General features: G+C 39.9%; 2 protein-coding genes across 3 annotated transcripts; both read right to left on the bottom strand.

The window, feature by feature from the left end:
* Nucleotides 1-3,919: 3,919 nt before the first annotated feature.
* dynll2a (dynein, light chain, LC8-type 2a) lies at nucleotides 3,920-7,684 on the bottom strand. Of its 2 annotated transcripts, none has more exons than XM_038693047.1 (3): nucleotides 7,506-7,684; nucleotides 6,827-6,979; nucleotides 3,920-5,846 (listed from the first exon to the last, which is right to left on the bottom strand). In XM_038693047.1, exons 2-3 carry the CDS (start codon nucleotides 6,956-6,958, stop codon nucleotides 5,709-5,711), a joined length of 270 nt encoding a protein of 89 aa, XP_038548975.1. In that variant the 5' UTR covers nucleotides 6,959-6,979; nucleotides 7,506-7,684; the 3' UTR covers nucleotides 3,920-5,708. The 2 variants fall into 2 exon arrangements, with proteins under 2 accessions (XP_038548975.1, XP_038548974.1); XM_038693046.1 differs by having other exon boundaries at nucleotides 6,827-6,982; nucleotides 7,506-7,682.
* Nucleotides 7,685-8,697: 1,013 nt separating this feature from the next.
* srsf1a (serine and arginine rich splicing factor 1a) lies at nucleotides 8,698-12,084 on the bottom strand. Its single transcript, XM_038693045.1, has 4 exons — nucleotides 11,656-12,084; nucleotides 10,907-11,085; nucleotides 9,954-10,126; nucleotides 8,698-9,797 (listed from the first exon to the last, which is right to left on the bottom strand). Exons 1-4 carry the CDS (start codon nucleotides 11,841-11,843, stop codon nucleotides 9,600-9,602), a joined length of 738 nt encoding a protein of 245 aa, XP_038548973.1. The 5' UTR covers nucleotides 11,844-12,084; the 3' UTR covers nucleotides 8,698-9,599.
* Nucleotides 12,085-12,206: the final 122 nt, after the last annotated feature.

Below are 12,206 nucleotides of genomic sequence, written 5' to 3'. Positions count from 1 at the left end.
TGTGGGAAGATGGATGAAGGCGGCCAGAGGCTTCAGTATGAAAGAGAAGCAGGCAGGGATGTGTTTGTGTTGGTGGGGGGGGGGGGGGGGTGACAAGAGTGTAAAACATCAGTGAAGGTTTGATAAAAAAGCAGACAAGCATCTGACGCACTTCTGCTTAAAATGTGAGTGAATACACACGATAGACCATGATACTTTTTTTGTCACATTATTCAGTATGTCTGGGAAAACAGGCCGATCAGACAGAATTAAAAGCTTTGATTCCTTATTTTGTCTTTCTCACTCAGTAAAGGGAGCTACACGTGAATCCCAGGACATTAATTTTTGAGCTTCAAAACTGTGTAGGGATGGGAGTTGCAAAAAGTGTTTTCTAAAATAATAAGTGATCCACTTAACTGCATGAAGTATCTTATTTCACCCACTTTGACCCCAGTCTGTCTCTAGAAATTATTCATTAGTCACTTGCTCTTTAATTAGTTTGCTTTCTCAGCTCTGTCGGCTCTGCATGCTCGCATTTCTACAGATTTCCACTTGCAGACATCAAGTAACTTCAGCACTAAACAATATGACAGAAGTGACTCCTGGTGCTTCAGTCAATGAGAGAACAACAATGTAAAAATAGTTGAAAATATCTTCAATGTTGCTTATATTTTAGGTTGAACTGCAATCACGATTTGAAGAAAAACATAAAATCTGTATTTGTTCTATAATCACATTACACTGTAATGCACACCATTACATCAGCCCTGATCCTGACTGACACATGATCTCTGGACTGAAGCTGAGGTACAACTTCTGCTCCTGTTTGTCGTCTGTACCCATGAGTCATGTGTAAGTTTTTCGTGCTGCCAATGAACCAACAGCAGCTCTGCTCACTGAGTTCACTCTGACTGAAGGTTTGCTTATCGCTGAAATCAAATGATGCAATGTTTAAACACAGCTCTAGATGGCACCTTGTTGGACGTCACTAGTTTGTGCAGCATTGCTTTGAAAACAAAACAAATGATTCTGCAAGGACTGGGATGCTACAACTTGAGTGGTAAAGACATTATTGATTAGACTGACTGTAGATGATAAATCTGATTTGTAATACTCTGGCCTTAATGTTGTACTTCCATAATGTTGGGGGACTTTTTTATCAGTCGCTTTGGTACATTTCTTGAATTATCCTTAACATTTGCAAAACATTAAGTACATTTCTTGAAACTGGTAGTACAAACAGCACAACACAGTGGTTTACCTGCAAAAGCCGTTAACTTGCTCAAAATCCTTAGTCTAAGTATTTTCTGATGTAAACTTTGGCTAAGGTGTTGATGACAATGATTTAAAATGCACAAGGCTGCATATATCACATTCACCAGTACAAATGGTCTGAGGGTTTTGTTGCTATTGTAGTATGTTGTGATCTGTTGTTGTCTATTCTTACTTTTTTTATGGTCTGTACGAAGCAACATTTCGTTCAGCTATATACTTTGCAAATATACTGTAGTCAAAGAATATAAATAAAATTTGACTATATTTGACAACGTGTTCAACCATTTTGCATGTAGTGACTTATGTAATGAATTAATATATTATATATACTAGACATTTTGGGGGGTAAGATTATTCAACAGCCTGCGACCCGACCCCGGATAAGCGGATGAAGATGGATGGATGGATTATCAGACACCGGTATAATACATTGTGATCAGCATGATATAATCAGGATCAGATCAGAATCAGAATCAGCTTTATTGCCAGGTATGTGTACACATACGAGGAATTTGACTCAGGATTGTACATTGCTCATGATGTGCTTACTCATACAATAATACCATAACACAATAATAAAATAAAATCAGACACAAACTACAGTATAGACAACACTAATATACACACTATGAACAAAACAATATAGACATATTGACAAATAGTCAAATAGTGCAGTGATCAGATAAGCAATTGATAATGTAAGAAACAGTAGACAATTGTATGTAATCATTTGCATCAGTGTGTGAAAGCATTTGCAATTTGTTCAAAATAATGAGAAATTGCTTTTATGATCTGCACAAGTGAATAGATGATTTGGAGGTTGAACTATTAGTTTTGAGAATTTCAATTCTGATCTGAGAAATGCACCAAAGCGACTAAGAAAAACTGTAAAAAAGAATTGTCCAAATTGATACCGCAGAGGTATAGATATGCTGACTTCTACTCGCTACGTATGGATTTATCTCCAAAATAGCTGGATCCTACATTTCCTATTATGCAAATTGAAAGCATATTTTTGTTAGACCCTTTCCTCAAAAACACCTGTGTTTTTCAAACTGCATACCCTGGGAGTATGAAACACACTTGCAGGTCTCAGGGCCCAAGACAATAACCTTGGTGACATCATCAGGGTTATTTTATTGATTTTTAAGTTGCAATGCACATGTATACACGTATATACTATACATAATCATCCACTCAGTGTATGTATATTTTATATTTATTGTTTTTTATTTACAGAAACACTTGACTTGTATGTATACATTTTAGTAATTTTTTTGGTCATTGGTGCTTTATTAATATAAATGTTTATATATACACCTACTTTCTCATATTCCTGTGTACATAATCTTCCTGTCTATTCTATACCTGTATTTCTTTAACTTTGTTGTCCTTGTTCTTAGCTGTTGTATCTATTCCTGTAGTAAAACAACATTCCTTGTATGTGTGCACATACCTGACAAATATAGCAGATTCTGGTTCAGATTGTTGGAACCATAATTTCTAGACATCAGGGCAGCGATCATCAGGGTCATTTTCTTCTATTTTCCTGTTTTCACAAGCAAGATACTACTCTATGTGACGAAAAAATGTAACATCAGTGGAGAGTCTTTAAGAATTTACTGAGAAGTTGGAAATCAAATTTGTCATTACTACCAGGCTTACAACTGTTTATTTTCATGCTAAGTTTGATATGACTTGAATACAGCATCAGTGTATCACACAGTGTCTTGTTGGGCCCTATGTATAACCTGCACAACGCTACAGTCACAGTTGAGTGGTTTGTGTTCCTCATCTCTGAGCGAAGGTCTCACACATTTTTTGCTATGGACTGTTTTTCACACAAGACCACTTGAGCCTTGGTCGTTCTGCGCAAACACACGCTGAATCCAACACTATAGACATACTGTGATGCCTTGCAGCTTTAACGCATTAACCTACACAGCATGTTCTTCTCTTTATTATCCATTTTCCATCCATCAGCATGCACTGTATGAATTTCTGTTGTTCCATTCTGCTGTCTATTGTGTTGTTATTTATTGTAGAATTGGCTTTTTTTATTTTTTTTTTATTTTTACAGGTTCGTCACAGAGTCCCAATACAGCTGTACAATAGTGAAAGCATCATGGTCCTTTTTAAAAAGAAATAAAGCTCTTATTTACCACATGCTGGTCATGTCTCACAGTCTAAACCTGTTTTGAACCTGCAATTCAGTGAGCCTCTTGCAGAAGGTGTATATGAGTCCAAGGTGCCTTCTTTAAATTGCTTGTTTTGTCTGAGAAACAATCAAAACCTCAAACCAATTTGATTTGCATGGAGAGAATTCTGACATTGGAGAAGCTAGAATCAGTCTATCTCAACCATTTTCCTTTACAAATGACAAGGGCAATATAAAGCGCAACCTCGCTCAGTTCAGTACACTAACAGTCTAGCTGTTACAGCCTAACTTGGTCTGAAATGGTTTCCAACTTAACTGCACACAAGAGTAATCCCAATCTTTTCTTCTAAATCTTGGTTTGAGGGACAATAAGCGTATTTAGAACTATTTCCTTTAAGTGAATAATTAATTCTCAAGTGTTTATGTAGATTTTTTTTCTGTCCCAACCAATCAATGAGTGTTTTCAGCAACAAAAATGGGGCAGTGACAAAATAAAAGGCCACAGTGTAATAAGTCAACAATTCCTTTTTATTTTATCATGTTTATATTTTGGTTCTGTAGCAACCTACTGGATAACTCTAATGAAGTGAAATTGTACTCAAGCCGGTTACAGTTGAGAGCAATGACAGGCACACGTTTTGTGCAAATTTAACAGCATCGGAACGGCTCCTACATATACACAGCAAAAATACATGCCAGAGGAAAACAATACTTAATCAGTTTACATTGACAATAGTTAGGAAGACTTCCCCACAAAAACAATGTCTAGCCAAGCTAACACTTGAGATACACATTTCGCCCGTTGTTGGATTATGGGAGAGAAAAACTGAGTAAACATTCAGTCTTCACGCACAGCGAGAAACGTGTGGTGTTATCCAACTCCGTAGATTAAATCCCTCCAATCTGTCATACCAAAGAACACATTTAATCAGAATCCAAACATTGTGCATTGCCATTTCAAACTAATTATACTGACATGATAAAATGAAAACTCTAAATCAATGCGCTAGACAAGAGATACGCCTGCTTGCAGTTGCTTTAAGAAGTCCCAACTCCACCGAATGCTTTGTCTTTTCTGCATTTCTGGCAGTACACTGGCAATGCAAACAATAAAAAGGTTGGGGGTAATGCAACTTGAAGGTATCACAAGCCACACAACACGACACAACCATCTGAAACACAGGGGTGTTGGTAGCCTTGGTAGAGTTGACTGCAGATGTTTTTTTGTTTTTTTTTTATCTAAATCACCATCCTAATGCTGCTTAATAGCAATTACTGGGACAAGACACACATAGCCTCAGTCCAATATCTACATACTCAAAAGTTAAATAAATTATTTAGCTGCAAGATGAGATTTTATTTGTGTTTGATAACAGTTAAAAGAAATGATCCTCCTCCAAACATGCATAAACACAGGATTATAAGACTGAAATATAGGTAGGTGAGTTGGGAGATTTTGGTAACCAGTCTGTAGTGTTTAACTCGGACATTACAGGCTAAGGTCTGTGTGTGTGAATGTTAGCTCTGTTTGTTCTATCGTCCTTCACAGTGTAATTGTAAGAGCTAACAAACTAAACGTCCCCGGAAATGCTTGCACTGGCGTGTGTTGGTTCCAAAATATCAAGTGTGTTGGATGTTGTGACCTCTTTTTTTTCTTCCAAAAAGCGGCTGCTAACATTTCACATCTGTTGGGGATTTTATTTGAAATCTAAATTGAAAACGTTAAGTTTTGTATTTGCACCTACAGCCAACATAACGCATTTAAATTAAGTAAGATAGCAGTGATAAAGTGAACTCATGCTGTATGTTCTCCTGGAGACCACAGGAGGCTGTGAAGTAACCCATTTGACTATTTTGCCCCATTAACCAACTTCTTTTCACGAGCTCACGTTTAAGTCTCGATAATGAATTGTTAAACTGGTGCACGCAGTATGATTTTACCCTCTACACCAACAGATGGAGTCTCATAACAGGGCCTGGCAATGCGACTTGTGAAGGAAAGCAGATGCACCACTACATTCTACAGCTTTCCTTTACTATACAATCAAGGGCCACGTTGAAATCTTTTACAACCTAGAATTTAAACAGCATTAAAAAAACTACTTCAGTTGCGCTCAAATGAAAAGTAAACTTACTGTAACATACATATTAAATAGTGTATAGTCCATGCAGTTGCGCACGGCCGGTTTTGCATCATTATGGTATGTCGTTATTAGTGTATGGGAGACATCAGCCACCAGTGCATTTCCGATTTAGGTTCAGGGAGAAGAACTCCACAATACCCATCAGAAACATCTCAGCCAGACTTGAAGAGCAATATGGCCACTTGGCCCAAGTAGAAGTAAATGAAATGCTTTGTCTCGTGGGTGACGTAGCTGCCGAAGTTCCTCCCGACGATGCAGTGCCAGGTGGGGTTATACTTCTTATCAAATTCCTGAAAAAGTTCAAAAGAAGATTAGTGAGCGCCAAATCAATATGCATATCCAACGGCTGCCATCTACAAACCCTGGCTTACATATCACTACGAAGACCTCAGCTACATATTTCAGGTATAATATGTCCCAGAGCCCACGGTGAAGTCTCCCAACTGCTTGTTTTATTCAACCAACCCAAAGATTGTATTAAGTTTACTATCATATATGACAAAAAGAAGCATCAAATCCTCACATTTGAGAAGCTGGAACCAGCAGACATTTGGTATTTTGATTAGAAAATGACTTCAATGATTATTCAATTATCAAAAAAAGTTGATGATATTTTGTTCATTAACTAACAAATTCATTCCTTGATCATTTCAGCTCTACTCCATATGAGTTTGAGTGCTATTACTTTTAGGCAATAAATAAATAAGATACATTTGTATCCCAGGGGAAATTGCTAATTAAAAAGGATCCCAAAGACTTTTTTTTTTTTACAAATTTTCTTGATTAAGATGTTTTTAAATCTATTATTTGATTTTTTTGCTTTTATAATCCAATTCAATCATTTTTATATTTTGGGTGCATTTGTCTGCAATTGTTTTACATTGATATTTGTCTTATTTGAGTGTCAGTCACATGTAAAGCACTTTGGCTAGCATTATGTATTAAAAGGTGCTATACAAATATTGTTTTATTGGCTAACTGAGACCCTTATGTTGCTGAGAAATCAGTGTACATAAAACAATGTGGAGATCTCTTTTGGTAAACATTTTGTAAACATGGTTTTTGGGTGTGGGTGTGGGGGCTGTGGACTCTTGACCTCAGTAGGCCTAATAAAAACAATCCTGGCGGCCCTGAACATAAGAGCCTCTTCTCCACACTGACCAAAAATAGATATGAGAATAAAAAAGGCTCTGAATTTGCAGATCATGTGCCAGTGATGTAAGCTCGCAGAGCTCCACTTGGATCCATCCCCGCGCCCGTCCTGTCTCACCTTCTTGATGTAGGCTGCGATGTCCTTCTCTATGTTGTACTTCTCCATGGCCTGGGTGGCACAGTCCACCGCGTCTTGCTGCATGTCCTCGGACATGTCCGCGTTCTTGATCACAGCTTTCCTGTCAGTCATGGCTCAGGATGGTGATGATGCCTGCTGAGGAAGAAAAAAAGGAGCACGTTCACTCAGACGTACTGCACTGAAAATTAACACCGCACGTGGTGATGGGGATGGTTTAGGCCAGCCGGATCATCGCAAAACATCAATCATACGCAGAAGATTGTCCGTTTGGCACCGCGTTTTTACATCGTTTGCACTGATTCATAAGCACAACTTGCGCTCGTGTATTTCCATCTATATTCTTAACTGCACGATGACTTGAGCGTTGCATAGATTGGCTGCGAAACTTGATACAGGTGGAGTTAAATTACTTGGCAAAATCACTTTCCGATAAAAGCAGCAGCTGCATCGGGAAACAAAAAGTATCAAAATGTATGTAGGTAATGATCTGCTCTGGGCACAATACGCCTGCTGTTATCCTTGCAAATACAGTCTACATGTCTAATCAGTCGAAATGAATTAACACATACAGTAAAAGCTCACCACCACAAGAGAAACTCGAATCAGAAATATTGTCAAGACATGCAAGTCAATCTTTTCAGGAAAATCTGCAACTCACCTTTTCTTGAGCCGCCTGAAAACACTTCTTTCCCCCCTAAAAAAATATGTATTTCACCCAGTCAAGGGGGGAGAGGGGGTAAGGTTTTAGATGATGCTGCAGCTAATTGCTTTTTAAAGATTTACACAATAAGCATGTAGGTAGGCTGGCTCTCTGCTGTGCTGCTCCGACAGCTCCCCGCCCCTCTGCTGCATGCCGCACGCTGCCATTGGCTGAGCCGCAGCCTCCCCGCGTGTTGCAAGCGTTTTTCTCCAGCTCCTGTCTGCCAGCATCTTATTTCATCCCACAATGCATCATTCACAGTATACACCACCGACTGTGGGCTAAAAGGAAACGAGACCTTGGTTGTGGGCAGGTATCATTTGGCTGTGTACAGGGGTTTTTAAACAGTCCCCGTCACAGCTGACACACACTGGAGCTGTGAACACTGAACATATGCAGTTGTATTATGTTGGAGTATATTTTCTGTCATATCTACAGCTGAACCATGGCTTTTATAGACCAATAACAGCCTTATTTTTTGCTCTACTGGCTTCTTTACAAATATGATTTATAATAACTCGTAAATCCACATAGCAGTATGTACTGGGCTATAGGTTTAGTTACACAAAAGGAAACAATGTTTATAATAATTTATAAAAGCATCAGTCATGTGAAATAACAACAAACCAAGTGTCCTTGTTTGAAAATGTTTTATTGAAAATGCTAAGAGAAAAAAAAAAGTCAGATTAAGCATAATAAAATAAAACATACAAACTACTCCCACATGAAACCCCCTCCCAACCTCCCAAATTTATAATTCCTTCATACCAGGCATCTACGACTCCATCCTTTGATCCAACTTCCTGGTCCTCAGTTTCGTTTTCTTGTAAAATAAAGCCATTACCACTGAAAAACTTTAAATAGGCATGGAGGGGCCTAATAGGGGGAAAAAAAGTTGCTCTGGGACTCCCGTTAATTAGTTCTGAATTCAACTCATTTGAATCCTGGAAAACTGATCCCGTTCCGAGCATCCATCCTTGCCTATCCCTTCCCTAATCGATCCACTCATCCAGCTCCAAGGATTGGGATCCACTGAGCCACTCCTCCAATCAAAACCTTGAAATACCAGGAAGAAAATCAGAGGCAAACTGTTAGAATAAAATGTCAAGATTTTTGGGCCTAACTTTTCCATTTTGAGCACTCATGTCAGAAAAAAAAGAAAAAAAAAAAAAACAGAATGCCACTGAGCACAAAAACTATCACTCCCTGAAGTTAAACATTTTAACCAATGAGGACATTTAAGTAAAAAGTGGGACGCTTTTGCAACAAAGTAGTGACTCAGATTTCTTACATTTGACAGCAAAGATGTTACACTTACATCACAACACTTGATCTAGGACTGCATATTCTGTCACAAGCCAGAGTAGCAAGTTAAAAATTTTATCTATAACAAAGTACAGCACATATGGCTTTGTTAAATATGACATGCATGATATGGAAACCTATCAAAACGTTCAATTTATGGAATATGAAGCGTACCATTGCCTCGACCTGATTGCTCCTCAATTAGATGTCCTATCCTGACCATACAAATGAAATGTGCTCCACAATGGTTTTATTCCAAATCACTTTAATCCTTCGCTTCAGATGTCTAAAGGAAGACACAAGGGTAAAATACAGTTAAGCATCGGGCTACCCGTCCAAACAGCCCACCCACATAACCAATGAGAGAAGCTTTTAAAAAACGAAAAAAACAAAACAAAAACAAAACTCAATTTTCCCACACTTGCAAAAACATTGAGTGCAGGTTATAACAACTCAACATTTTTGAAGTTCGACACGGCACAATTTCTATTGTTGCAAAAATTGAGAGGACAGAAAGAAGGAGAGAGAGGGAGAAAACAACAAAAAAAAGGGCAAAGCAGTGGAGAGGGTGGGGGAAAAGGGTGAAGGAGGGGAGAGGGGTACATCTACATACCAAGATCATCCACAAGGACATCGGGACATGAAATGCGAAAATTAAAAATCAATTGCTGACATCTGGAGAAACTCATAAGAGGTAAAAACAGGAGGGTATACATCAAAAGGGCAAAACATCGGTGGTAGAAAGGTTTAGGAACGGGAGCGAGAGCGGCTGTGACGAGGCGAGTAGCGGGGCGATCCTCTGCCACGACCACGGGAATTGCTGCGGCTGCGGCTGGCGCTGCGACTGCGGCTCCTGCTCCGGCTGCCACGGCTTCGGGAGCGTGATCTTCCGTAACTTGGGCTGCGGGGACCGTCTAATTTCACACGAATGTAAGCAGTCTCACCCTGGCGGACACAAGAGAACTTGACATTGAAAAGACAACATTCCTTGCTATGGTGGAAATGCCCTAGATAGAAACGAGGGCCAGGTGTGCTCAGTTACTCACCTCGACACAGCAAAGAAACATTATCCATGACAGTCAATCAAATCAGTACACATACCTCATGTGAGCGGAATTTGGTGTTGTCCAGCTTTCGAACAGCATAGGTCATGTCTTCTTTGCGCACAAATTCTACAACTCCGGTTCCATCTCTGAAAACATCAGCGTAGCACACGTCGCCTGCTTCACGCATGTGGTCCTTCAGGTCTTGCCAGCTGCCGCTCTGAGGAAGTCCTGAAACACATGACCCCAGTTATGTTAGTAATGTAGATGTGGTGAACCAGCTTTGTTGAATGTTGGGAAAAAAAAGTCAACATTTGTTGGAGCTACACAACTAATGTGTTTCCCAAATTGTAGCTGTAGGACTAAGTGATACTGGAGCTTTTAATTGTTGAGGTCCAATACAGGTACAAGTAGAGATGTAAACTGGTTTAGTGTGAAGACAGTAAAATAATTTAACACAAATCTTGTGTGTGCATGATTAATAACTCATTCATTATGATGTAAGGACACACTGGTTTATATAAGCAGTAATATTTATTTTTGAAAATAAATAAAAGACCAAAATAACAATTTGTTGCCACTTCTATCCCACTCATAATATCCTATTCCTTTACACATTTCAGTGGTTTCCTGCATAAACTCCCAGCCAAATCCAGTTTCAATACATGCATCCAATTTAGCTGGACTACTTCCATTTGTCCAAAGTAACTGTGATGGTCTAAACGAACCGTGACCCAAGCGTTTAAAAAAATAAAAATAAAATCCTTAATGTATATTTGCATGCATGATCCATCATCTAAAATATATTACAGTCCTCTATGTGGGGCTCCCCAAACACAACACAACAAACCGGAGCTCAAAACTTTGTTCCAAGTTAATCAACTCTCAAAGATACACAAGAAAGACGTGTACAGCAAAACACTACTTAAGCCAGCAGCCCAGGGTTTAGGCATCTATAACAACCTTCCTGTTTAACAACCAAATAAGAGCCTGACAAGTTTGCATACTTACCCGAAACAATGACCCTGTACTCGGAGCGCCTGGACGGGGGCCCATATCTGCCTCTGGGAGCTCCACCGATCCCACCGAAGCCGCCTCTTGAGCCCCTGCCGCTCCGAGGAAACTCCACACGCAGTCTATAGCCGTCGTAGTCATAACCATCACGCCCATAGACTGCATCATCGGCGTCTCTGTTAACACCACGGCACAATTTTAACATTAACACACGAAGGGCAGCGATTTGTGACACACATGCAGAGAAAGGGCAGTCACGGACGGCGTCAGCCATGTTAGCGGGTATCTTGCATCTGGTTTAACGTTACGTTTGGTTAATCCGCCTTGCAGACGTGTACGCAAGATGAGTAACGTTATCTTGCCTTCAATTTGTTTACAGAGAAGCATAATTTGTTTCTAGTCCCACTAACAAGCCTAATCGCTGTGTGAGTGCAGTGAGTTAACGTATTTATACAAGGCAGAGCAGGTGTTGAGTAACAGTTACGTGGACATAACGTTACAATTATTACCGCAGTGCAAGCACAAAAGCATTATCTTTTTTTACGTGCATGAGTTAAAACCTGTATTATGAGGAACAAGCAAAAGCGAAAGCGAAAGACCACGCGCCACGTTTCGTTAAGACAACAAGGTATATGGACTCCAGTAAATAGTCTGAGCCCGCGGATAGTATTGAAGCACACGAGTTGGTTAGCTACACAATGGGGCTGCCTCTGGCCTAGCTAGCTAGCTAACCGTTAGCTCCTCACCTGGGGTCTTCGAATTCAATGAAGGCGAAAGGCGGCCCCCCTCTCCGGTTCTTCAGGTCGATATCTCGAATTGTCCCGTATTTGTAGAACACATCTTCGACGTCCTTTGTGCGAATGTCAGGAGGAAGGTTTCCCACATAAATTCGGCAGTCGTTGTTCCCAGCAGGGCCTCGCACAACACCCGACATCGCAGCTAACAGATAGCGCGCTTCTTGAGTTAACGTTTGTTTGCAAGATCCTAAACGGCTGGCGGAGCCACACCGAGATTACACTCCAAAAGCCTTACAAATCGTCGATCAGACAGGAGAAATCAATCAAATACGCGCCGTTTCCCTCTGCAATCTGCAGGATATTTATTGGGTAGGCAGACACTGGATGAAGCGCCCTCTGCTCCTATTTTACTTCAGGAACCGCGCTCCTTTACCGAGGTATTCATGAATACAGGAAACGCTGCAGCCGGAGCTGACGCATCCGCCTCACAAAATAGTCCGGCAATTCACCAGGTGTAGTGATAATAAATCATCTCTTTGGTAGTAACAACGTATTAACAT

This window comes from Micropterus salmoides, unplaced genomic scaffold, assembly GCF_014851395.1.
Source record: "Micropterus salmoides isolate LMB-PRFRI ecotype aquatic unplaced genomic scaffold, ASM1485139v1 Ms_hic_scaffold_3, whole genome shotgun sequence".
NCBI classification, from domain to species: Eukaryota; Metazoa; Chordata; class Actinopteri; order Centrarchiformes; family Centrarchidae; genus Micropterus; species Micropterus salmoides.
This window is presented reverse-complemented; position numbering and strand designations above follow the sequence as displayed.